At 46.0% G+C, this 27969-nt stretch overlaps 1 protein-coding gene across 1 annotated transcript in view; it reads right to left on the bottom strand.

The window, feature by feature from the left end:
• The window catches only part of TLL2 (tolloid like 2), a 121381-nt gene that overhangs the window by 58136 nt on the left and 35276 nt on the right, over positions 1-27969 (bottom strand). The window contains exon 3 of the mRNA XM_030334990.1: positions 10858-10935. Within this exon, the coding sequence (XP_030190850.1) occupies positions 10858-10935 (78 nt within the window). The remainder of the gene's footprint in view (positions 1-10857; positions 10936-27969) is intronic.

The raw sequence follows: 27969 nt of genomic DNA, 5'->3' as shown, positions 1-27969 counted from the left end.
TATGTCTCTCCATTTACATAGGTCTTTCTTGATTTCTTTCATCAGCCTTGTGTAATTTTAGTATACAATCATTGTACATGTTTTTTGAAAGTGTATATCTAGGATGGAGTGCCTGGGTGGCTCAGTCAGTTAAGCATCTGACTCTTGATTTTGGCTCAGGTCATGGTCTCACGGTTTCGTGAGTTTGAGCCCCATGTCGGACTCTGTGCTGGCAGCATGAAGCTTGGTTGGGATTCTCTCTCTCCCTCCTTGTCTCTCTGCCTCTCCCCCACTCACACTGTCTCTGTCTTTCTCAAGATAAATAAATAAAATTTTTAAAAAGTGTATATCTAGGTATTTAATTTTCTTTGAGTGCTTACAAATGGTATTGTGTTTTAAATTTTGATTTCTGCATGATTATTCTTAGTATATAGAAATGCAGGGGCACCTGGGTGGGTCAGTCAGTTAAGTGTCCGACTTCAGCTCAGGTCATGATCTCACTGCTTGTGAGTAGGAGCCCCGCATTGAGCTCTGTGCCGACAGCTCAGAGCCTGGAGCCTGCTTTAGATTTGTGTCTCTGTCTCTCTATGCCCCTCTCCCACTTGCTCGCTCGCGCGTGTGCGTGCTCTCTCTAAAAAAAATAAATAAATAAACATTAAAAAAATGTAAGCAATTTGGGGGTTTTGGCCTTGTATCTGCCATCTTGCTAAATTTGCTTATTGGTTCTAGGATTTGTTTTTTGTTTTTTGTTTTTAGATTCCTTCGGATCTTCTATATGCACAAACGAGTCATTTGGAAATAGAAAGTTTTATTTCTTCCTTTCCAATTTTCATGCCTTTAATTATTTTTCTTGCCTCACTGCAGTGTCTATAACTTCCAGAACTATGTTGAATAAGAGCATGAAAGCAGACATCCTTGCCTTGTTCCTGGTTTTAGAGGAAGTATTTAGTCTTTTACTTTAAGTAAGATATAAGCTGTAAGGTTTTGGCAGATGCTTTTTATCAAGTTAATTTCTCTCTATTCCTAACTTGCTGTGTTTTTATTGTAAATGTCAGATTTTGTTAAATGCTTTTTCTGTATTCGTTGATATGATCATGGGATTTTTCTTTTTTAGCTTGTTGATATGGTAAGGTTACATTGGTTGATTTTCAAATATTGAACCTTGCATGCCTGGATTAATTTCATTTGATTATGGTGTATAATTATTTTTTATACATTGATGGTTTTGATTTGTTAACATTTTGTTGAGGATTTTTGCATATAAGTGTAATTAGATTTTAGTTATGTCTGTTATAAACATCAAATAGCTACATTTTTTTTCTTATTGCTCAATCTAAGAATCTCTCTTTTAACAGGTGAATTAGACTTATTTTATAACTGATATACCTGGGCTGATTTCCTTCTCTCTGTGTGTGGTCACTATCTGCTATCTTTTTCTTTGCTTCTTTTTATTTCTCCTTTATTGCTTTCTATAGGATTAAGATATTTTTCTATATTTACTTTTTATTTCCATTGTCTCCTTTCTATTTTAGTATTGACTTTTATTTTTAACATTCATACTGGACTTAACAAAGTACAAAGAATTAGTGAACTATAAGATAGATCTGAAGAAATCAGAATCTCCATTCTCATTCTGAGAATACAAGGATCTTAAAGTATTTTAATCTGTAAACAGAACTTCCAATTTTTCATGTCATTGTCTACTTGCTTTTAAGGCCCCAAATTAGCCACTATTACCAGTGATATGTTTGTTTGCAATGCAGATTTATATCTGCCTTCATATACACCATTTCTGTGCTTACTGCTACTTCTCACATCTCAAATCTTCCTCGTGGAAATGCATCTTTTATTATTCTCTCATGATGATCATACACTCTCTCAGTTTATTTTATCTTCACTCTATTTCATCTTCATTCAATTTATTTTATCTGCACCCTGGAAACTAGGTTTAGCTGGGAAAGTACAGAATTCTAAGCTGCGAGATATTTTTCTTTCAGCACTTCAAAGATAGTATTCCAATGTCTTTTGGTCTTTATTGTTACCAACAGAAGGTATCCTTATAGTTTAATGGTCATTCTGTCACCTGTCATTGTGCCTTAGGTAATCACAGGCAGCAATGTGGCAAGTGGAAGTTTGCTATTCATTTCCCATAGTGTCTTCAGTAAGTCTCTTAATTTTCTTCTGCTGCTAACTCTCCTTTGGAGAATGGGCAGAAATAATTCTCTATTTGGGACCAACACTAAGACATACCTATCTAGTAGCTTCCTAATCTGCCTGTTTTTTCCCCCCTCCCTACTACAGTTTCAAATTCTTCTGTTGGTTCTTCAGACATGTTACATATACTTATTTAATCTCCTTCAGACTGTTCTATTATTTCTGTATCATTGGGTACTAATTCACCAATTTATTATCTCTGCTGATTCTCCTTCATAGATTAACTCTTTGTGTATCTAATGTTTTTATTTAAAGTTCACTTTTAGGGGAGATCATTTCTATCGGAAGGAGCCCTCGATGCCATCAACTATGAATGTGACCCTATTTTTCATTTTTTCAGGGATGTTGGGATTCTAGGGTCCTAGATCAATTTTTAAGTTAATTTCTAAGTTTAGGGTTTCCATATTTAGGAAATGTAATTTGAGAACTTATACCTGTAGAGGGAACAGGCTTTCAGATTCAGTTGCTCATAGAAGATTTTTTTTCTTTTTTTTAGCCACACTTAGAGCCTAGGAAAGATAGCAAGATTTCTTGCCACTCCTCTTAGCCACTGGGCAGAGCTTTTCTTTTCTTTTTTTTTTTTTTTTTCAATGTTTATTTATTTTTGGGACAGAGAGAGACAGAGCATGAACGGGGGAGGGGCAGAGTGAGAGGGAGACACAGAATCGGAAACAGGCTCCAGGCTCTGAGCCATCAGCCCGGAGCCTGACGCGGGGCTCGAACTCACGGACCGCGAAATCGTGACCTGGCTGAAGTCGGACGCTTAACCGACTGCGCCACCCAGGCGCCCCAAGGGCAGAGCTTTTCTATTCTCTCTCTCTTTTTTAGTGAATATGAAGCCCTTTGACAGTGCTCATTTTATGCAAGATCTTAGTATTCACTTTCTGCTTCACATGGGACCAAGCCCACATCTCCTTTATTTATAGGCCCCTTGTTCCCCAAATCCTAGCCCAGTTTGAATGCCCTCTGCGAAGTCTTACCACCATCTGAGGCTTAATTTTATGGGTTTGTGTTCCCTATTTCTTCTGATCATGGAAATTTCCCTTTCTATCCTTTGATCTTAACTGTGTATCTTTTATTCAGGAGGGTGGAAAGGTTCCATACTATTTTTAGCAGTTCTGTATTTGTATAGGGGTTCCTACTAATTCAGTTAGTCATATAAACAAGAAGGTTGGCATATAATACATTTTTAAACCGAAAAATAATTGTTTTACTGGTAGAATTTCTAGCTCAGAAGTCATACACTTGCAACTCTTGGGATAAACCCATCCCGCAGATGTGCTTTGCTTGGCTTGGACACTCTTGGCCCACACTGTTTTTTGTTTTTTTTTTTTTTGTTTAATATCACTTCAGAAGCCAACTTTTAAAAATCAAGGGATTTCACATAAGAATACAGATTTTCATGAAAAACAGAAGGATGTGGCAACACTGGGTCCATGTCCCCTCATTTATAACCCACTCGAGTTCTGCAGTACCTGCTCACCATAGCCAAGACATGTTTTCCTGGTTGTCAGAACCTCTCCCCGCCTTTCTTTGGTCCCATCTAGCCCACTTCACCCATTGACATTACCTGCGAGGCCTCTGCAGATACTCTAGTTGGCTATCCCAACCCTCGACTACAAGTCGCAGCTAAGTGCCTTCAAATTGAGTTGCCCCCACAGGCAGGAACTGTGGCTGGCTCGTCCACCACTCTATTCACACCCAGCACAGTGCCTGGTTGGTGGTAAACAGTCAGGTGCTTTTGTGTTTTGAGTGAATGAATTGGATGAGTTATTCTAAAAATAAACAGCCCTACAGTCCAAACAATTCTGCGGCGGAAACCCCTCCAAAATGTCGGCAGCCCTAACGCCCTTAACGTTTAAATCCTGAGAATCATCGCGTCTTAAGTAATCACAGGCAGCGATGTAGCAAGTGGAAGTTTGTTATTCATTTCCCGTAGGGTTTTCAACAAGTCTCTTAATTTTCTTCTGCCGCCAAGTCTCCTTTGCAGAATGGGCAGAAATAGCTCTCTATTTGAGGGACCAGCACTACGACATCCCATGTTTCTCAGACAAGCTGTGCTATATATACATGTGACCTCGTATTGCTAGGGCCGGTATGCAGCCGAGTCAGCATGGGAAAATCTTAAGTGCACCTGGAAAGAGACTGGGGTGTAATTTCCAGAGATGGGTTATTGAATGACAGCTTCCCCCCTCGGTCCAGTGAGAAATTTAATTTGCCGAGGACTCAACACAGGAAGCATTTGCCGATTAAAAATATGTCTAAACAGATGTTCTGCTTAGCCTGGAAGAAGGATCTTAATGCAACTGTCATTATTGGATTTTCTTGGATTACTACTATCTGGAATTGGAGTCCACATAGAAGGATGTAGTTATTTATTATGGCCAAGAGTCCTACATTTGAAGAGAAGCTCAGGGGCATCTGAAAGGATTTAACACACTGGGGGTTGGGGTGGGCTGGGGGATAAAGTCCATTTAAATTATCTGGCTCTGGGAGTGGACCCTATTCTCTCTGAAAAAGCACAGCGGCCACAGCCATTCAATGTTCCATCTCCAGAAGAAGGCACAGGTGTGCCATAAACAGAACCAGGCCTGACCCAGCCTTCTCAAGAGAGGAACTAGGAATTTTCGATTTTTTAACTGGTCACCCCCACACTGGACGCAACCATCCCGATAGCCAAGCCATCTGCATAACCCCCACCCCAAGGTGATGGGCAAATTCATACCTTGCCTGGGAACCTTGGAAGACTAAAGAGTAGCAGAGACTGGATTATTCTGCATGATGGTTTTCAAACCTGGCTGCACGTGTGAATCAACTGGGAAGCTTTTTAAAAGTTCTGGTGTCTGCCCCCTGCCCTGAGGTGGCAACTCGGTCCAACTACAGTGGAGTCCAGGCATGTGAGATTTTAAAGCTCTTAGGTAGTTCAAAAGCACAGGGACGTTTGAGAACCACTGATATAGCCCAAAAGTTGAGAGCAGGGGGTTTTAAGTTGGGAGACTTAGGCTCAAGATAAATGCTGCCATTTGCTACTGGTGTGGCCTTGGATAAGCCACTCTTCCTTCCTTCTGAGTCTTGTTTCCTGCTGCATGGTGGTGTTGTGGGCATTGAACCAGGTAATGAATGGCAAATGCCTGCAGTCGTAAAGGCTCAATGCGAGCTTCAGTAATCACTGTCAAGGTCTGCATTCGGGGACAGGCTAGAGAGAATGCCTACAGTTAGGTTCAGTGGTTACACCCAGATATACTGACATTAGTGACATTCAGGGGTCCGGGAGCTGAGTGGTGCTTTGCACCCAAGTTTGTGGTCTCCAGTGCAAACAAGATTCCATTATTATTTCCTGCAACACAAAGCCCTTAGGAACCGTTACTGAAAGTGAAAGGTTCATTCTCTTTTATGAATATGGTTCTGGAAATCAGGCTCTATCAAAACAGTCACAGCTTCATTGGAGTAGCGGTTACACACTCCATTTCATTAATCCTATTAGCAGCCCCAAAATACATGCTGAGCTCTCATCGTCAGGGGAGGGAGACTCCTCGGACCAAACGGTCTGCCAGGGGGATGCTGAGTGAGCAATTCTCTGAGCCCCCCAGCCCTCCCCAGAGCTGGGAGCACAAATCCCTGCCGTCAGGGCTGAGGGAAGCCACATAATGCCAGGAAATAAACCTGCTGCTGAAGCCAGGGGGGCCGGGGCAGGGGGGCTTCCTCAGATCCTTTCTCCTGCTTGGGCGGTCTCTTTTTCTGGGGGTGGTGGGAGGGGGGCAGGCTGTGATTAAAGGGGAATCTGACATTGACACAACTTATCTTCAATTCAAACAAAAACAAGGAGCACCCCGGGCTGGCGCCTGACAGTGCCCTGGAAAGATGGAGCTGATGGAGGGAAAGCTGGGGGGACGGGCTAGAATAGCCTGCCTTCAGCTCACCTTTGAGGGTGACGAGGGTCTCTTTCCTCGTCAGGCTTGCCCTGGATGCTTAAAGACCTGCCCATCTGCTGCTGCAATACAGAGTGGAGAAACTGGCCTAGCCTTGACATTATCCACTTCCAAAAGCCCAGGGTCATTGGAGGGTTTGTGGACTATGGATTTAGCCTATTTTAGGGGTATGAGGAGGGGTGGCTGGGGGAGTATTGTCACTGTCCGCCTTAAAACCCCCAAGAAGATTTCTTGTGCAGTGTGGGTACCATGCACAGGCCAACCTACCAGAAACAGAATTTTAACAAACTGCAACAGCCTTATTCTTTCCGGTCTCCTTTAATTGTATTTCTGTGCAGCTGTTGAACAGCTGTGGAATCCCAGTCCAGAGGTGGATGATATACTTTAATGCTGGATATTATTATTCTTGGAGGTGGAGGTAGGGAGGAAAAAGTAGACGAGCTACATTCAGTGAGCACCTCTTAAATTCCAGAACCTGGCTGTGCACTTTGCATAAATATTACCTCTAATTCTCCCCAAACGTCGTATGTGGAGTTCGAATACTCATCTGAGGTCCTGGCTACTCAGTGGCTAAGCTGGGATGCAAACCCAAGTGCGTCTGACTGTCGAAGTTTATTTGGTTGGGTCATTTTACACCAACAAACTAGAAAATACTAAGACCCCTGACAATGCCTGTTGCTGGTGGGCAGGTAAGATGCAGCGAGAGAAGGTAGGAGCTGGTCTCTGAATATGGCCACAGCTCTCATTCCTGTGAGCTCATGCTGTTTTTCACATTGAGGGGTGGAATCTATTTTCTTCTCCTTGAAGCTGGTTAGGCTTGTGTCGACCAATAGAATGTGGCAGAAGTGGCATTCTGGGTACTCTGAGTTCAGGCCTTAAGTGGACTGGCGGCTTCTGCTTCTTCCCCCTGGGAAGCCAGCCGCCATACTGTAAGAAAAATCTCAGGTTAGACAACTAAACGAAAGTCCATGTGGAGAGAAGAGCCACGTGGAGGCACATGTGACTATAGCTTTTTTGGACCTTCCATCCGGGCCCAGCCCAGCTGCTAGAGGAATGCAGTTGGGTGAGTGACCCGGCTGATGTCAGCTAAGGAAACATCCCACTGAGCCCAGTCAACCCACAGAATCGCGAAAGATAGCAAACCACTGTTTGAAGTCACAAAGTTTGGGCGTGGTCTTATGCAACGATAAATCACTACGGAAGGAAAAATTAGGTGTGGCGTCTATGTTACTGCAGGGATAGAGAACCCCTCGAGTTGCATCCTCACACCCTGCGCTCAATTGTTAGCGCCAAGTGCTGGGTTTCTGTGGCCAAAATGAAGTGCCACGAAGATTACCAGATGTCTGGAGAGTCTGAGAAAGCGCAAGTCAAAATACTTAGAAAAAGCAAAGCAGGAAACCACAGATTTTTAAAGGGAGCCCCGCACATGGTCCCAGAAGTAAATATCCTGTGAGATACAGAAACAAATGCACATTTGTCACGTGGTCGGAGGGGCGGGGCAGCTAATGAATCTGCCTTTCTCTAAAGGAGGCCAGACTGAAAAGAGGGGGATGAGCAACCCAACAGCAAAGTGAGCAGAAGACAGGCAGGAAGAGGCAAATCACAGAAGTGCACCCCCAAATCACTGGCAAAGTCAGGAGGAAATGTTGAAAGTCACCAGCAGTCAAGGAAATAAAAATTAAGTAATAATAAACCACTGTTTACATTATTAAACACACTGCTAGTACCTGGTGCTAGAGAGGATACAGTGAAAAAGGCACACTCCCAAGTTGCTATGGAAACGTGAATGGTTTTACCTTTTGAAATGCGTTCTAGCAACACCTGTTAAAAACAAGAGTGTGAGGATGTGTGTTCAGGAATGTCAGTGCAATGCAGCATTGCTCACGAAGGCAAAAACTCCGAATGAAGTGAATGTTAACTGACAAGGGAATGACTGGATCAGTTACAGTCCATCCATATCAGGAATATTTTGCAAAATATTCAAAAGAATAAAGTTATCACAAATGCATCAGAGGAGTTTCTCATGAGGTGTTGCTGAGAAAAGCATGATTCATAAAAAGCATGTATCAAATATGATCCCACTTTTTAAAGCGATGAAGCTTGTATTTGAATATATGTTTATATCTCTACCTAAGTGTATATATGAATACATGTGTGTGGAAAAAAGTATCGAAGGATGCATACAACGTCATCAAGCTTGCGTGACAGAGAAAAGGGTAGGGGGCGGTATGTGAAAAAAACAAGTGAAGGAGGTAGCCAAATTAAAAGGAAAAGAATTTTTTTTCTTTACAGTTTTTTTTTTTTTTCAAGGTTTATTTATTTTTGGGACAGAGAGAGACAGAGCATGAACGGGGGAGGGGCAGAGAGAGAGGGAGACACAGAATCGGAAACAGGCTCCAGGCTCCGAGCCATCAGCCCAGAGCCCGACGCGGGGCTCGAACTCACGGACCGCGAGATCGTGACCTGGCTGAAGTCGGGCGCTTAACCGACTGCGCCACCCAGGCGCCCCTTCTTTACAGTTTTTAATGTTTATTTAGTTTTGAGAGACAGAGCATGAGCATGAGCATGGGAGGGGCAAAGAGAGAGGGATACAGAATCCAAAGCAGGCTCCAGGCTCTGAGCTGTCAGCACAGAGCTCTACACAGGGCTTAGACACACAAACTGTGAGTTCATAACCTAAGCTGAAGTCGGACGCTGAACTGAATGAGCCACCCAGGTCCCCCAAAGGGAAAAGAATGTTTTTAAAATTTCTTTTTAATGTTTATTTATTTTTGAGAGAGAGAGAGAGATACACACAGAGTGTAAGCAGGGGAGGGGCAGAGAGAGAGGGAGACACAGAATCCGAAGCAGGTTCCAGGCTCTGAGCTGTCAGCACAGAGCCGGACGTGGGGCTTGAACTCACGAACCTCGAGATCATGACCTGAGCCGAAGTCAGATGCTTAACCCACTGAGCCACTCAGGTGCCTCAGGGAAAAGAATTTTTAAAAACATTTAAAAAAGGATATGATAGGGTCGCCTGGGTGGCTCAATCAGTTAAGCATCCGACTTCAGCTCGGGTCATGATCTCACAATTTGTGAGTTCAACCCCGAGTCTGGCTCTGTGCTGAGAGCTCAGAGCCTGGAGATTGTTTTGGATTCTGCATCTCCCTTTCTCTGTGCTCCTCCCCTGCTCACGCTCTGTCTCTCTCTCCTACAAAAATAAATAAACATTCAAAAAAAATTTTTTTAACTTTAAAAAAGGATATGATAAGTGTGCCTGGTGGCTCAGTCAGTTAAGCATCCAACTTTGGCTCAGGTCATGATCTCGCAGCTTGTGAGTTCGAGCCCCACGTCGGGCTCTGTGCTGACAAGTCAGAGCCTGGAGCCTGCTTCCAATTCTGTGTCTCTGTCTCTCTCTGCCCCTCTCCCACTCACGCTTTGTCTCTCTCTCAATCTCTCCCTCAAAAATAAATAAATGTTAAAAAAAACTTTTTTTAACTTTAAATAAGGATATGATAGGGGTGCCTGGGTGGTTCAGTTGGTTAAGACTCCAACTCTTGATTTCGGCTCAGGTCATCATTTCACAGTTTTGTGGGATCGATCCCCACATTGGGCTCTGTGCTGACAGCCAGTGGAGCCTGCTTGGGATCTCCCTCTCTCTGCCCTTCCCGTGCTCGTGCTCTCTCTGTCCCTCTTAAAATAAATAAATAAAATAAAAAAAAATTATTCCTTTTGACTGGCCAGTGGTGCAATGGATAATGCATTCGACTACGGATCAGAAGATTCTAAAAATCATTCCTTTTGATACTGTGTGTCAACTATACTTCAATAAAAAATTATTCCTTTTGCCCCGCGTTCATTTTAGGCAGAAGAAACACCATTGCCAGCAGTGAGCCCTCACTCCTGTAGGCTGCAGGCCAGCCCAAAGCCCAGCAGCCTCTCTCCTCCAGCACAGCTTCCGAACGGGAAAAACTCCCCCAAACTGAGACGCTTCTAGTGAGACACCCCCACCCATAATCTCCAGGCTAGAATCTCTAGAACCAGGAAAGCACACTCCTGTGAGCATTAGTGTGCAGATAGACAGAAGCAGCACTATCGAGGCAGGAACCTGGCAGGTGGCCCTGGCCACAGACAACCCCACCTGCCCCCTCCCCCAGCAGCGCACACACAAGGTCTCTAGTCTACACCCTCCTCCCGAGCCCCCACCCCAGCTTTATCTTCCCACCTTGCCTCCCATACCCACTTGTTCCCTCAGATACCCAGTTCCCAAAGCCTCACGATCTCTCCTGTCAGCCCTTGGGGGCAGCAACTTACAAGCCAGGCACCAATGAGAAAGGTCAAACCCAGAAGGCAGAGTTTAACTGAAGACCATACAGTCCCTGAGCAACCAAACACCACCCTTCTACGGCTTTCTCCGGCAGCCAGTCCATCCTCAGTAAGAGGACACACTCCCTCAGGGCCACAGACCTCGGTGCTTCTAGTCTACTGTGATAGGAAGTAAAAAGTGGAATAAGACGTTTCCAAAGCCAAGGGCAGGGGGTAAGGGACAAAAGAGGAGTGACTGCTTAGTAGGTGTGGGGTCTCCTTTGGGATGATAAAAATGTTCTGGAACAAGATAGAGGGATGGTTGCACAACATCGTGAAGGTACTTTATGCCACTAAGTTGTACACATTAAAATGGAAATTTTATATTCTGCGAAATTTACCACAGCTGAAAAAAACAAGGATGCAGAGGCCTGGTGGGGCCTCATATTACCCTTTCTGGCTTCCTCGCTGCTGGTATTCATGGCTGTAGCATTCTGCCAGCTCTCGAAAGGCTGCTCCTCGAGCCCACCTAAAGGAATGAGGAAGAAAAGAAGCATGAGGACACATTAGCCTTCTTTGTAGGAGCACCAAGAAATGAGGGAGCAAACCTGGTCACCTGAGGGATGACCAGAATCCCTGGCAGATCAAGAAAGATTTGATAACAAGGGTTGATTGGGCCTATCACAGGCTGGGTACTATTCTAGATGTTAGGGGCAAAAAAGAACCTGCTTTTCCATAACCACGCACATGATGCACAAATTATAAACGGATTACTCTCCTTGACCAGTTCAAGGGTACTTGGAGCCAGATACACGAAGTTAACAGGCAAATCCCAGAGTCAACCTCGAAGTCAGCTTTCTCACCCTCACCTCCATCAGGAAGCCCAAATGTAAACAGGACACAGCCTTCTGGGGTCCCCTGGTGTGGAATGCAGGGAGAAATCATCAGTGCTGCTTTTAAATATGTGATGTGGTCAGTTACGACCTTGGCTTAAATAAGTATTTTGGTTTTCTCTTTGGAGTGAGCCTCATTTTAAAATTGCTCTGTTGGGCGCCTGGGTGGCTCAGTTGGTTAAGTGTTAGACTTCGGCTCAGGTCACGATCTCACAGTTTGTGAGTTTGAGCCCCGTATCGGGCTCTCTGCTGTCAGCACAGAACCCACTTCAGATCCTATGTCCCCTTCTCTCTTTGCCCCTCCTCCGCTTACACATGCATGAGTGTGTGTGTGTGTGTGTGTGTGTGTATGCGCACACGTTCTCTTCCTCTCTCTCTCTCTCTCTCTCTCTCTCTCTTAAAAATAAATAAATAAATAATAAAATAAAATAAAAAGAAACTGCTCTGTTGACTTCCAGGGCGCCTGGGTGGCTCAGCTGGCTAAGCATCCGACTCTTGATTTCAGCTCAGGTCATGATCTCGTGGTTCCTGAGATTGAGCCCTGAGGTGGGCTCTACCCTGATGACTCGGAGCCTGTTTAGGATTCTTTCCCTCTCTCTGTCTGCCCCCCTCACCCTGCACTCACATGTGCGCACTCTCTCTCTCTCAACATAAAAAAAATAAACATAAAAAAAAGAAATCCCTTTTGCTAACTTCATGTATTAGACTCCGCAGACATGGCCTTGGTCAAGAACAGTGATGCTTGTATTTGTTTGCTAGTGGCCATTGGGTATAAACCTCATTCACACCTGTCCTCACCAGGAACGTGGTCAATCAGCAAATATTATTAGACCCACAGTGAGCCGAAATTGTGTGCACCAGGCGATCGCCAGGCACCAGGTGATCCAGCAGTGAACAAGACAGACGGGTGACATGGGTGGCTGGACGATAAACACAAAGTAAGAAAACAAAAGGCCACAATCGTTGTAGCTTCAGAAAACCTGAAGGTCAAAGGCGGTATGTGGTAGAGCATGGTTGGGGCAGTTGCTCAGAAAGGGCCTTCTCTGACCACTGGAGTCAAAGAAACTGACATAGAAGTCTGGGCCAGGATCAGGAAAGAATCTGGATGGGGAATGAGCTTGCCACGTGGAGGGGCTGACAGTGGTGGGCAAGGGGGAACACGACAGACAGGGAGGCTGGATCCATAGGGATATAGGGATATATCTAGGGATATAGTTGCAACTAGGGATATAGTTGCAGACAGGGAAACAGGGAGGCTGATGAACTAGATACGAGGGACTGAGAGGGGCCCCTAGTGACTCCTACATTTAGGAGTTGCGAAACTGAGTGGGCTGTGACACCAGGGAGCAGATATGAGGGCAAAGCCTATGTCCAGGAGAGACTATTATATATATGAAACCACATCAAAGCGACTACAGGACAATCTACTTGGGCAAAATCGTTTCCTGCATTTGTTTAGAAATTTGCAGCTTGCAAAGCAGTTTCCCCATATCTCCTTTGACCCTGATTAGAACCTTCTGTGGCAGAAAGGAACCCCATTTTCCAGAGGAGAAAACTGAGACACAAAATGATTAGCTCGGGGCTGCCAGCCCATCAGGGAAGCTGGGGGCTCAGGACACGGTCTCCTGGTAGGAAACCTGATGATCTTTGCTGTGCCTCACAGCTCACAGGCGTCCAACAATGGTCGAGGTAGGGTCCCAAACACGCAATCCAATGACCTGGCCCTGAACAAGCAAGGGAGACGACCCTGTGGTCCACCGTGCAGACCGCCTCTTTCCCTCTCCTGACTATGACACCGGCAGTGGACCAGACGTGCGCTGACATTTTTGTGTGCCTTCGTCCTGTTCATTCTGCTGCCTTTCTGGCCAACTCGGAATCCACTCACACACTCCCTGCAGCTGCCGGTGCATTCGCTGCCAGCTCCCAGCCCTCTGGGTATTCTTCCAGTTGCGATATCATTTCCTCTCGGGCTAAAGGTCAGGGGAAATCCTGATGGTATGAAAATCGCTGGCCAGCACAGGAATGTGGCATGTGTGGAGTGAAGAAGAGGCTGAAGCCAAAGATCTAGGACTAGCTTAGTCTTGACTGCATAACTGCGGATAAGACCTTGGGCGTTTGTATTCTTCATCTGTCAAATGGGCTGTTTGTTTTGAAGACCAAATGAGGTAATGGGTTTGTTTAGGCACTAACTCATTCAACAAATATTTATCCGACACCTGCTACACGCCAGATGCTGTTTCTGCTGCTCAGGATACAACACGGAACAAACTCTACCCTGACCTCATGGAAATTATATTCTGATGGAGGGTAGGGGAGAAAACAAAAAACAAATAGGCAACTAAGTATTTAAGTCAGTTGCCGATAAGCACTGTGAAGAAAATAAATGAGGGTGAGGGGAACAGTGGGCACTAGGGATAAGGGGTTGTTTCATATGAGGTAGAAAAGCAGAAGCCTGAGGAAAGTGAAGGAGAGAGTCCACAGACAATCTGGGGAAGAACATTCCAAATTGAAAAAGCAACAGGGGCAAAGGCCCTGGGGTGGGAGTGTGCTTGGCGGTAGGGAGGCGGGATGATTTGTGAAGGGCAGAGTCGCAGGCAATGAGGCCAGCGGGCAGGGGAGGGTCTGGAGGGTTAGCTCATGTGGGGGCATTTTGAGGATCTGGCTTTCATTCTGAGGGATCTAGATGACAGCCAGGGGACACGAAAGGGCTTTGTAACTGCACCGACTTTGAATATGACTGGGGTTATTAGTAGTGGTCAGGAGGGGGACTCAGGGGCTGGCATTTGAAAGGAGATTCCACATAGCACTACCCCAGCATGAAGGGATGGAAAGTTTAAACATGCTTGGCTCTTGCGAAAGGGGTGGAGGGAGGCCATAAATAAATAAATAAATAAATAACCTATAAGCACAGTCTGGGTTCAAGGTTAGCTGTATGTAGGCTGTGTTTGAGGGAACAAAAGCCAGGAGAGACTGATATTCAGCTCTGCATCAGGCAGAGGAGGGTGGGGGTCAAGGACTTCTGATCCATTGGCCTCCAGGCGCTTGGAGCTATAATAGGAGCAAAAGCTCTGGAGTTGAGGGCAGAGCGGGTGCCCCCTCCCCCCCCCCCCAGTAGATAGAGGGGGAAAGAATCAGTGTTTCCTAAGTGGCAGTTATGGAGCTGACCATGCCCTAAGAACAGTGCTAAATGAGTTTCTTGTATTGTGTTTTGTAATTCTAGCCTCAAAAAGACACAATGACAAAAGGACCATAAACATCCCCACTTTACAGACGAGGAAACAAGGCTCCAAGAGGTGAAGTGACTTGCTTGTCTTGAGGGTACGGAGATGGTTAGCAATGGTGATAGCTGGAGGTGGGGCCAATCTGACCCCCAAACCTGTGCTTCTTCCCCTCAGCCTCAGGACCAGAAAGAACAAGTGGGGTGCCTGGGAGAGCCTGGGGAAGGGTCCCAAGGGACCCACGGCATTTTCCAGGAGGCCTATGAGAGCTTGGAGCCCTGGGCAGTTAAGAACACAAATCCCCCCTCTGTCATCCTTACCAGCAAGAGACTAGAGAGTGTCTTTTTTTCTCAAAAGGGCAGCAAATCTCATGCTTCCAGAACAGCTAAGCCTGGGATCCACCTGGAGATAATGTGGTTTGGCCACTCCCCCTGATGAAACCCTTCCTGAGGCTCCCCACTGCCTTTGGGATGAGTTCTAATTCCTGAAAGGATTGCCTGGCCCCTGTGACAAGGCCCTGCCTGCCTCCTCCACCTGGGGCCTTGAGGCTGCTACTTTCCCCACCCCTACCCAGCCACCCCAAGCTACCTACAGCACCTTGATTTCTATTGTCTTCAGCCACACCCACCTCTTCACCCGGCCAAATCCAACTGGTGCTTCAAGTGTCAGCAGGGACACTGCTTCTTCTGGGACACTGACCCACTGCTTCTCCCAAGTTTCAAGCACTCTGCTCTGTGCAGTCACAGCCTGGGCTGATTCACATCCCTTACCACAAGGTATCAGCACCTCCTGTCCACTCAGCTGATCCCTCAGTTTGGTTTCTAGTTTCTGGCATCTCAAAGAAAGGGATCTTGTCTTGTCCAACAATGAACACCCAGCACTGTGCCTGGCACATAGCAGACACTCAATAAAATATGAGATGGATGGATAGATAAGTCAGGCAGGCAGTGCTTAAAAAGAGAACTCAATTGGGGCACCTGGGTGGCTCAGTCAGTTAAGCATCCGACTTTGGCTCAGGTCTGATCTCACTGTTCATGAGTTCGAGCCCCGCATCGGGCTCTGTGCTGATCGCTCAGAGCCTGGAGCCCGCTTCAGATTCTGTCTCCCTCTCTCTCTCTGTGACCCTCTCCTGCTCACACTCTGTTTCTCTCTCTCAAAAATAAATAAACATTTAAAAAAAAAAGAGAGAGAGGACTCAATCATTTCTAACGCAGCCTAACTGATGGGAAAATTTGTCTTCATCAGCTTTTATGGGGAGAGGAAAACAGATATTCTCAGAACAATGGTTTTCAACCTTCAGTGCGATTTGGGATCACCTGGGAAACTTTTTAGAAAAATACTGATGGGGCGCCTGGGTGGTTCAGTCAGTTGAGCATCTGACTTCAGCTCAGGTCATGATCTTGTGGTCCGTAGGTTCGAGCCCCACGTCGGGCTCTGTGCTGAGAGCTCAGAGCCTGGAGCCTGCCTCTGATTCTGTATCTCCCACTCTCTCTGCCCCTCCTCCACTCATGCTCTGTCTCTCTCACTCTCAAAAATGAATAAATGTTAAAAAAAAAAAGTTTTAGGAAGAAAAATACTGATGCCTGGGTCCCACCCACCAGGGGCTTTCTTATTTAACCAGTCTGGGCCTGGGCTGGGCCTTGGGATTTTCAAAAGCTCTTCAGATGATTCTAAGGTACAGCCAAGGTTGAGAGTGACTACTCAGAGAACCTGTGAGAGGCAGTCTCATTTCATGATATTTTCTTACAACTAAACTCTTACTCCCCAAGCTTACCGGTAATGAAAGACGTGGGGCTGGAAACAGACATCAAACATTTAAAAAAGTCGCTTCTCACATCTAAATCAATGAGAAATGTTGCTCTCTTTCAGTAAAAGCTAGCAAATGAGTAAGACAGGTGTGACTGTGGTTGGAACTGCAGGCATGGGTACCACAGAACAGGGAAGAGAAATACAGCCTGACACAAAGATTGGGGACAGTGGGGGAGGGGGCATTTAGGGTGTGGGGATATATTCTTCCTTGGGTGTAATCGCAAGACAAAAAATATTTGGAAAAAAATATGTATAAATGCTCATATTTGATCTTTGGTTAATTACCTCTTTAGTGAGAGGATATGCAAAGACCTTGTAGATTTCATTAGTCACAGGGGCTTATTCAAACGTCTCCTTTGCATAAGAAACCCAGGCTTACAGCTGGTCTCTGGGAAAGAATGCCCTCCAGGCCTTGAAAAGAGAGCTACAGGCCTGTTCACGCTCTCACTGAAACACAGCAGAGGTCAACGGCCCATGATGCATGGGGCCAGGCTGAAATGTTTCTATCCAGCATTTGCAATTCAATCCCACAGTTTCCTTTATGGAACAATTCACTAAATTCAGAGTTGTTCTTTTTTCTAATTCACCATATAATTCACCTCCCAAGTTCAATTAAGAAGCAATCTGTTAGCAACTTTGGGAGCAAGCTGCTTTTCTTTGGAAAAGCCCAATTTTCTTCCGTTCCCAACAAAAAGTAGCTTAATTATATGCATCATATGAGACATTGATGTATACACAACACTCCTCCACCATAATTAATGAAATATTAACTATATACATCCAAAGACATCTAGGCAGAAAGAGATGGGCTTGTCCAAAGCCCAAGAGGACGGTCTTGTTCCATAGATCAATATTGCTCTATTGAATATATGCTCATGCATAGTGACTATGAACCAATATTCATTAATATGCTAATTATAAACAAAGCTTTATATTAATTATTCCTTCTATCACTCATTTGTAGAGCCTAACATTTTTTAGTCCTTGGTTTTCTTAAACACCAGAATAACTACCATTTTTAAAGTGTTGACTATTTGCAGGTACACACCTACGTTAACCTGTTTCATCCTCAAGCTAACCCTCTGAAGTGGATATCGTTCCCATTTTACACGCAGGGCAACTGAGGCTTAGAGCAGGTAAGATATCACTGATGACACAGCCATTGAGAAGAGAGACTGAGATTCTCTCCAGATGGTCTGGTGTCGAATCCTTTCATATACATCACACGCTAAAGTAACCGGGCCAGGACTACCTCTGCTGTCCATTTACTCACTCTGAAGACACCTGTATTTACAGCTCTGGCCCGCCAGAGGTAAACCTATCATGCATCTGCATTGCTTTGTTCTAATAAAAAAAAAAGTCTCCAGCACAAGCTCCTACAAACCACTTCATTACTAGTAACTCAATAACTCAATAACTCAGTAAACATTGGTTGAGTGTCTGCTTGGGGTAGCACTGTGCTGGGTTCCTGAACACAGGACACACAGGACCTACCTTTATGGTGCCTTCATGGCTCTGGCGCAGAGGATAAAAATCAACAATAAACAATGAGATTGTTGCACAGCAGGATTAAGCACTTTGAAGAAATTACAACAGTTTTAAGAAAGAGCAGTGGGGGGATGGGAGCCCAGGGGAGGCCTCTCTGAGCAGACGGCATTTGGCCTGAGACCCTAAATGATGAAAAGGGGACATCCATCTAGGGACAGTATTCTAGCAAAACAGGCAAAACAAAACCAAAAAAGCAAAAACAAGTAAACAAACAAAAACCCAGCAAGTGACAATGTCCTGGGGAAGGAAAGTGAGTGCCGCGTGGCCGGAGCCAGGGCTGAGGGCAGCATGGCGGGCACTGGTGCCTGAGGAACGCACAGCCAGCTTGTACAGGGCTTTGGAGTGTTATCCTCACAGCTACGTCTTAAGCAGTCTTACTTTGCCATGCCCTTTGGTCATATGTAATACGCACAGCAATCCCATGAATAAGTAATATTATTCCTCTTTTACAGAAGAGAAAATGAAGGGTCATGAGTAAGTTGTTCGAGGTCACCCAGCTGGTAAGTGACTGAATTTGCATTCCAAGTCTGGCCTGTCTGACTCCAGAATCCACGCTCCTAACCCGTGCCCTCTACCCCACACCTGTACAAGTGCGGTATCAGCGAGCATCTCAGGCAAGGCAGACGGGTGAAGTATCTGCACACCTCCTCTCCGTCAGTGCAAGAAACACCTGCTGAGCTGAGGTTTTAATTATTCATTAGAAAAAAAAAAAAGAGGCCAAGCCCCCTCGACAGGCTGAATTAGGAATGAACTAGTCAACTACTATGGTAATCAATGTGTAATCCTAAGCAATTCAGTGCCAAGTAAATTTTATATCTATGCCAAATTTCAAATGCTACAGAAGGGAAAGGGAAAATGAGTTAAAAGACCATTGCCAACATGTGTTAATGAAATGATTTAATATCAGCAAGTGTATAATAAAAAGGGAATTCTTATACACTGCTGGTGGAGGAGGAATATAAATTGGCAACATTTTATGAGGTAATTTAGCAAGGTGTACCAAAATAGGCAGTAAGATGACTTTGACCCAATAATATGACTTCTAGATATTGGCACTAAGGAACTGATTGGCCGTAAAGACAAAGACTATTCATCTCAACATTTTTATAATAAAGACTGTAATAACTACACCCCTCAACGGGAGGCGGGGGCTAAAGTGAAATATTATATAAAGGGAACACTATGTAACTTCATAAACTGTTTCAGAAGGAAGTTTACCACCTGGGAAAAATGGTCATATCTTAAGTCAAAACACAGATAAGGAAATAATGCCCAGGGTGATTCCAATAGAACTGGGTATGATCCCATCTTTTCTGAAAAAGCAGATCCAAAAAAGATGGGAGGGAAGTGCTGGGTGGACATACCCACAATACCCATTGTGATTATCTCTGGTTGGCAATTTGGGGGTGAATTTTATTTTCTTACATACTTTGTGTAATTTCCAAATTGTGCTCAACAGATTACTTTTACAATCAGGAAATAAAGGGATTTCCAAAAAAAAAAAAAAAAAAAAAGATTACAGCACATACTCACCTATGAACACGTGCTCTGCACTTTGTAGTGCACATGCATACACACATATACACACATAACGCACACACACAGGCAGCTGCCCGGAAAACCTTTCTCCACTGGGAATGCAAGAAACAGCCGTGTTTATGCAGACGGAAAAGTTGTGGTCCCATCATTTTTCTCTGTTCTGACCATGGAAAGAAAAAGTAATGAGTCCACACCTTGCCAAGATGGAGGCCAGGAAACCTCATGGCTGAGAAGGTGAGAGGGCCTGTCAGAACCTTCCCTGAGACAGTGTTGGGTGGGCAATTCTGAGGTCTGGCCCTCCCTTCTCCAGCCAGTTACCTGGCTCCCACCTGTGTCCAAGCACTGGCTGGTGAGGCCTCAGAATTTGCGCCTGCCCCAGGCAGAAGCTCATGGGAGGCTTCTTAATCATGCAGATTTGAGTGCTGCCTTCCCAGAGCCTCCAGTCAAACATCCATTTTGCTTGGCATTGGACCCTCCCCCTATCTTGAATGCCTGCACCTGCATTTTTCCTGGTCCCTGATTATTGTTACGGCCATGTCAGATCTCTTCTCAAAGAGAAGTACCTGTGTTCTCAAAAGATCTCTTCCTTAGGTGTGTTCTCAAAGCAGAAGTACCTGTTGCTCACCTGGCTTCAAACTTCCAGCGCTCTCCTGAGCCTGGACTCCAGGCACTCTTGTCACTTGGCCCACACCTTTCATACCCAGCCTGGCCTTGGCTTCTTCGAAGGCTGTTTCCATCACTTATTGCTGCATAACAAACTATCCCTCTCAACTGAATGGCTTAAAATAACCATTTTATGCTTGCTTCTGATTCTGTGGGCCAAGAATGGCAGCAAAGAACAAATGGCGTTGGCTTGTCTGCTCCACAGTGTCTGGGGTCTTAGTTGGGATAGCTCAAATGGCTGAGGGATGGCTACAATGGCTCACGTGGAGCCATAAGCCTGGGGCCTTGGCTCTCTTCCATGCGGCCTCTACACACAGCCCTCTTGGGCTTCCTAACCGCAGAATGCTTCCAAGAGGCAGCCTTCCAAAACGATGAGTCCCAATGTGCCAGTGCTTTGTAAAAGCCTCCGCTTACATCATGCTTTCTAGTCTCCCATTGGCCAAAGCAAGTCGCTTTGGGCTGAGCCCAGAGTCACTGAAGGAGAGGATGGTACCAGCGAATGACTGTGCCAGGTGAGGTTTGTCAAGGGAGCACAAATGTAACAGCCTACCTACTACCAACCTGATCTCGGTGTATCTGAGGTTCAGGCAAATCAGGTGGTTTGCTAGATAGACCCTACGGTGCAAGGTCCAGAGTCAGAGTGCTTACCGGCAAAGTCTTAGCTTCGCTACTGACTAGCTGTGGGACCTCAAACAAGTCATTTAACCTCTTTCTCCTTCAGTGGCCTCATCCACAGAAGGAGGATTCACCTCATAGGGTTGTTATAAAGATTAAGAGGGATAATACATGCAAGGCATAGAACAATGCCTGGCCCCAAATCGGCACTCACTGAGTTAGCTATTACTACTATTACGACTATTACTACTGACTCTAAACAACTCACCCTCCTTCACAAAACCCAGATAGTAAGAGGCAAAACCCAGATGCAATCTTAAGCCCATGTGCCTCCACTGATGGCCTCTATAATAAAGGGCTATTTAGGGCTTCTCCTATACATAGATTTCTAGAAGCTTCTGAAGAGGTGTGCTTCTAAAGCAGGGAGTGGTCAGGTGTGACAGCAGTGGGGCACTAGAGAGGCATGGGGGTAGAAATTCAGATCCACAGTGTTCGGGGCTGCTGGTGAGGCAGCAAGAACCGAAGAGCATTATGGGGCACCAATTAAATCCTTCTTTGAGATGCTGAGGGCCAATCTTTGGGCTTATAAGCTGAATGCATAAAAGGAAGTTTGTGGAAGAACCTCCTCCAGTCCCCATTTATTCCTTTCAGGGCTCACTGAACATTATTAGCAATGATCTTGTTTCTGTGTTTGCATGTTAACTGCCTGCATCCATGACTCTCTAAAACACAAAGCTCCAACTTCTTCAGTGACGTAACCCCAGGCCTGGGATGGGCCTGGAACAGAGGGAGGAAGGGAGGAAAGAACACACTGGACATTGAGGTTGGTCTCCCAGCAAGAAGTGATGACATCCTGAAGTGGGCGGGCCACAGCAATGGAGAAGAGAGTGCCTAGGTGAGCTCTTTAGGTGATGGCGCAATCATTGTTCAGGGTGCAGCTGGATATGAGAAGGGGGGTGGAGGAAAGCCTTCCTCTGCTCTGAGATGTGATAAAGGCACTCCCTTTCGTGGTCATCATGCTGAAAAGAGCATTACGGACAACCCACCAGAACGGTCAACATAAGAGATTTGGGGTAACTCTAACAGGAAATGTGTATAACTGCAATAGGAGAATTACACATTTTATTGCAATTTGTAAAAATAATAGTAAGTGAAGAAGAGACATTCCATGTTCCTGGGTGGATTGAGTAAGTAATATAAATGTGTCAGTTTGTCCAAATGAAGTTATGGGTTTAATGCAACCGTGACTCAAATTCTAAGAAGATTTTGTTGGGATCCTCTTGGAGTTTTGTAGGAAAGCGACCCTTAAATTCACCTAGAAGAATAAACAAGTGAGGTTATCCAAGACATTTCTAAAACACAAAGAGCAAGGGCAAGGGGGAAGGATGCAGCTCACCAAATATTAAACTACATAAAGAAACTAACATAAGAAGACATATAGATGAATAAGGCGCAAACACTAACACTACTTACAAAAACACACACTATGTGATAGAGGAAACATCCCCAAACGACCAGGAAAGAATATGAAGTAGACGGTGTTGAGATTATTATTCAGAAATTAGGGGGAGAGGGAGGGGTGGCTCAGTCAAAGAGCTCACAGCCCAGGCTGGGAGAAAAGGAAAAGATTTAGCCATTTGGGTGCGACCCAGAGAAGGGGTGGTGGAGCTTGAGGGAAAGGCAGATGGGGAGGGGCAAAGACTTTGCGGGCCCTGGGGCAGGAAAGAGGACAGCTTACGGGAGAGTGTCCTAAGCCCTCAGCCCAAGTCCCACCAGAGTGTGATCCCAATGTGTCCTTCCAGCTTCTCTCCCCCACCTGCCAGCCACCCTGAACCCCTTGGTTCTTGCTGCTAAGCTCCCCCTCCTATGACTGCATTCAGGCTCTGCCTTCCACCTGCAATGCACGACCCTTCCAACTGCAACCCTAGCCCAAATCCTTCGAGGCCCAACTCTACTTCTTTCACAAAGGCATCCTCCTTTTCTGTGCTTCATTTACATCTCCCTCGTGGCCTTTTACTCATTCATTCGTTCATTTGTTCCCTCATTTAACAAACTCTTATGGGGCACCTCTCTGTGCCAGGCATTGTACCAAGGGCCAGAGATAGAAAAAGAGACCAGAGGTAAGCCTTCCTTTCAAGAAGCTCCTGGGCCCGATCATACCATGCCCATAGTATTTGTGAACCAAGGCTGTTTTCCCTAATAAGACACTTAACTCCCTGAGGACACAGACAATATCCTGTATATTTCCACCGTGCAGTGTTTGTAACAGATGCTTAACAAATATGTGCATCTGAGTTGGACTGAACTGGGTTGGCTAATGTTTGCATATATTATCCCAGCCAATATTCACTGCACCTGTGTGGGCCAAGGTATTGTTATTGTTGTCCCCATTTTACAGATGAGGAAACTGAGGCTCGATGAGGTAAAGCCCTTGATCTGTGGTCACTAGCTGGTATGCAACAGAGCTGGGAGGATCTAACCTTGAGTCTTTGGTCTTTGTCTCCTTGTGTGACAGGAGAAAAGAATGAAGGGAAACCCCCAGATAATGAAGAAAAGGTCACCTGGACTCAAGGGTTAGGATTCTCACTATGCAGTAAAAAGTTCTTCAGAAGAGGCACACGTGTCCTCATAGAAAATCTTAGGAGGGTTTTACCACATGGCCTTTGCACAGATGACCAAATGACCAATCAAGATTTACAGATGATAGTCTGTAGTGGTAATCTCCAAGGGCAAGCCCCATGAACTGGGTCACAGAAACAGTAGCAAGGAACTCAGGAAATCAAAGAAAGGAAGACCAACCCAAACCGTCTCCAAAGACCTGGAGGAGAGAAGCAGAAAGAGGGTCACGGAATTCCATAGCCTGTCTTTGACCTTTCTGGACAGAAGTCAGCTCAGTTCAAGGAGAACTGCAGAGCAAGGGCTCCACCTTAAAAAGATAATATAGGTAAACAGAGGTTAAAGTGACTAGGGTTTTTCTGGGTGATGGCCCCATGTCAGTGAACGGTGATGGCCCCTTTGTTTCAGAGAGGTTAATATCTATGAATGGTCCTGTCGCACTGATTCACTAGCTCAAAAAGAATCTGTTCCTATGCCAATGCATTTGCTGGGCCATAAACTACCCCCCCCAACACACTGAGTACCCTGTTTGCCTTTTTTGTGCTTTTTTCCCCAGTGCCATGCAGAGCCCAGGACATGGCATGCTGTATTACAAGGAGGTGCCAGAGACTGAAAGTTCAAGGAAGAGAAGAAGAGAGCCTCCAGAAGAAGGATCTTCTGTCAGATGACCAGGTGGTAGTTGACGTTCTGACCCTCCTCCCTCGACAGAGAAGAGAGAAGCCGCATGGCCAGTGCCATGGGACCTGATTTAGGGTCCAAAGATGGTGTCCTTTCCCCACTGGCCTGACATGCAAACTCAGATGCCTGGAGCTAGGAGGCCAGGCGAGCAACACATTGGAGTGAAAGAGGCTGGGTATGAGAGATAAATAGGGGTAGTGGGGTCTGTGGCCAACCGCAGGGCACGTGCTCCCCCAGAGTTCAACCCATCATTATGCAACTCCATTGATTGTTGCCATGTGGAAATGCTGGACCAGCATGGCCAGATCTCCCAACTTTTCAAAAGAAGCCAGAGTTCTGGATTTTTATGAGAAATATGATTTTTTAAAATGTTGGCAGTAAGTTTAAAACTGTGAGCACTACAAAACAAACAAAACACATCTGCAGACCAGATTTGGCTGGTGGGCTGACCGCTTAGGGCCTCTGGGCTGCAGAGAGAATGGGAAAGCCATGCCTCTAGGGGGTGCCAGTGTCAGGAAAGACAGGATCTCCTTCCTCAGGCAACAGCAGCCCAGGGCTAGGGGTGCAGGAGGCTGGCAGAGAACCCGGGAAGCAGAAAGCAAGGACCAATGGAAGCGAGTTAGAGGCTCAGCGCCAAGAGCAGCACGGCTTTTCTCTCACAGTTTGCGGGCAAACAGCTCATTAAATGACACCAAAGAGAAAGAAGATGACCAGAAGAATGCAGGGTGAGATTCCACTGGCAACTCTACCACCATCGTCACCTCCTCTCTCTGGACCTCCTTGGAAGCCACAGATGTAATGACCCGCAGACCTTGATGTGAACAGCCCCAGAAGAAATGTGACTTTGCTCCAGCCATCCCACACATCAGCCGCAGGTTAGCACAATGGAAGGGGGAGAGGAGTCTCATCCCAGACCCACACCGGCGGCATCCCCTGCTGCCCCTCAAGCTGCATCTCCAGCTCGCAGGGTGTGGCCCACTTGTCACTGATGCTTGTGAGACAGCCTCAGCTTTCCTTTCTCTCTCCTGTCACTGTTTGTTGTCATTTTCTAAGATAGGGCAAAGGGGGCCACTGCCAGATTTCTGCCAATCTGTATGGGAGCCCGTTGGAGGGCCCCTGGAAGGTCCAGGTTCTATGCAATTTGAGTAGAACGTTCTGAAGTTCCATGAGGCATCAAATGAAGGAGAAGCCAAAGATACGGTGGTTCTCTAATTAGCTGTGCATGTAGCAGAAACCACACATTTAGTCTCCACACATTTATGGATTATCTTTGGCAAAAGAACCAGGAGACTCATTCTTGGCCCTCAGGAAGCTTAGAGCTTTTATAGATAAGAAAAGAGCCTTTACAGATAAGAAAAGGGATGTCCCATGAAGTGAAGTGACATGGCCAAGGTCTGTGTGTTGTTCAGTGGGTAACTCTGAAGGGCTGGGGCACTGATTTTGTCCAAGAACAAATGAGTTCATCACCATGCCCAGGAAGAAAATACTTGAGTAGTAAACTGCATTTGTGACACAGGTCTGTCTCCATCTGTACCAAAATGCACACATCTAGAAGAGGCCAAGAGATACAAAAGCAAAGGTGCTTAGCGTTAAGAAAACTAAAATATTTAGGGGGTGATTACTTACTGGATAAAAGCATCCTTTAATTTATCAAAAAGGATTCACCACAGGGTTCTCTTAAGTCACAGTGAGGAGTATTTTTGCTATCTAGGCCACTGATATTAGAACAATTGACTGGAAGGCAGCATAGGTAAGATTGCTTTAAGTATGGTTTATTTCATTTCATTCTGCCTTAGAGATCAACTAACATTTAAGTTAAAAACAGGAAACAGAGAATTACATTCAATAAATACAAACGAAAACATACACAGTTAAAGGGCAGTGAAAGTGGAATCAGACTAAGAAAAACCTGAGAGGTAAGGCATTATCTTTCTGTCGGCCAAAACTGGGAGGCAACGACTGGGTCCTCATCTGACACAGGCAGTCAGTCCCTGGCTCTCAGGAGACTGTGTTCCCAAATTCCATGTATTAAGATGGCTGATGGGAACTCATAAAGTATTTTCCCATGGAAATAACAGAAATGGCAAAGTGGGTGTGAGGTCCCCAGGCTTGGCCCCAAGACCAAGTTAACCTGAAAGGGACTGCTTCCACACCTCCATGCTTGGGGGGTCTTCACTCACCAATCAGCTCTTCAAACCGAAGGCTGCTCCATCACTCATTCTTCTCTGGAGCCACAGACACAGACCTGCCACCTGCCTCCATCATAACTATGTCTCCTCCTCTTACCTCCCTGGGGTTCTGTTGTCAGACCCGTGGTCAACTCATGTTATACTCTCTCCCTGGGAGATTCCTTCCATGCTTAGGATTTCCACAGTACCCCTACCTAGGGAGGTACTGCGGGCACCCAGCAGGGGACACTTGAGTTGAGGATCATGATGGGAACTCAGGCATGGTGGCCATGCCATGATGCGTCAGGTGCAAGAAGAGGCAAAAGCAAAAATGAGATATTTTATGATCCCTGAGAAGAGAAGCCAGCTTTGCTCCTCTCTCTCCAATTCCCAGTCCAGTCCCCAAGAGGCCGGCTCTCCCCAGCTTCTGTGTGTAGGTGGCCCAGAGAATATATTCTTAAGTAAATTCTTCACTTGAGCTATCTTGAATGGGATTCTGTATGTTGAAACGGAGAGAACTTTGCCTACAATGCCACGTTCTAAATCCTGTCTGTCCTGGCTTCTCAAGCTTATCTCCCAATTTTGACTCAGGCTCCCGGATTCGAGGTCCACGAGGGGCCCAGGATTACAGCTCCCTGGATGAATGCCTGAGGGTGCTCACCACCCCTCACTCACCCAGCTCAGGCTCCACGCGGACTCCCAGCCCAGTTTCCCCAAATTCTGAGAAATGCAGTCATAACAAAAATCAACCTAAAGGTGAATTTACTTTTCCTAACACTTCAAGTTCACAGTGAACTCTGGCTTCAATCCAAGGTATAAGTCAGCCTCTGAACGAGGCCCCAGGGAATGAGATGATAGAATCCTTATGTTGCATTCTTTTTTCCTTCCCAAAGAACAGATGTGCATTTTATCAGATGCCTCTTTATCATCTCAAATCATCTTCCTAAATTGAAGAGTTTATGGGCAGAATAGCTGCCAGGCCTTGTCCAGTTCCCGCCCCACTGTCCTTCTCCCCTACCGGCTTCCAGCTGCGGTCTGCGGGCTGAGCCTGCCCCAATGCTGTGGCCAGTCCGGTCCTAGGTTGGGGAGATATAGGGAGTATAGACTCAACACGGGAGGGTCTCCACAGCACTTCACCTTTGACCCAGTTTGGATCTGTGTGCTCCTGCCTAATTTCTGACCCGTGTCTTCATGCCAAGTCTCCAGCTTATAGGCCCTCCCTAACACCCACACCCCAGAAGGTTCAGGGGTCCTTGCCTTGTTCTCTTGAGCTCACAGCATAAAACTGTAACTCCCCATGAGTTCTACTAAAGGTCCCTCCAATGCTATTTGCCTTGGTCTCTACCCTGGCCCACCCAATGGCCCTGCTCTGCCCCCTGGCAGGCCCTGTGCTCCAGGCTGGACCCCCAACACCAACTCCTGCCTGGATGACAACTGTCATCTGGGGCCTTCCCTCTAGGTGGGGGTTCTGCCTACTGGACCACACCTCCTCTGGGAGGTTGGTGGCCGCCCCATACCAGCAGGGGCTTTTGATCCCAGGTACTGCCCTCCAGGCTGCCCCATTCCTCCCACACTCCAAATCATGACCATAATCACATCCATCACTAAAACTCCATCTCTTAAATGGCAAGATAGAAAGTGGGTACTGCTGTATCCTTGGTGCTGAGCACAGAAGAGGACCCGATTAACATCTGTTATCTGAAGGAAGGAAAGAGGGAGGGACAGTTGGTGTCAAAGGGTCAGCAGAGCTGTGAAGCAGACACATGCCAGAACAGGAGTTCAGCAAGTAAAGATCAAGGTCTCCACCACGGGAGCC

This window comes from Lynx canadensis, chromosome D2 (assembly GCF_007474595.2).
Source record: "Lynx canadensis isolate LIC74 chromosome D2, mLynCan4.pri.v2, whole genome shotgun sequence".
Lineage (NCBI taxonomy): Eukaryota > Metazoa > Chordata > Mammalia > Carnivora > Felidae > Lynx > Lynx canadensis.
This window is presented reverse-complemented; position numbering and strand designations above follow the sequence as displayed.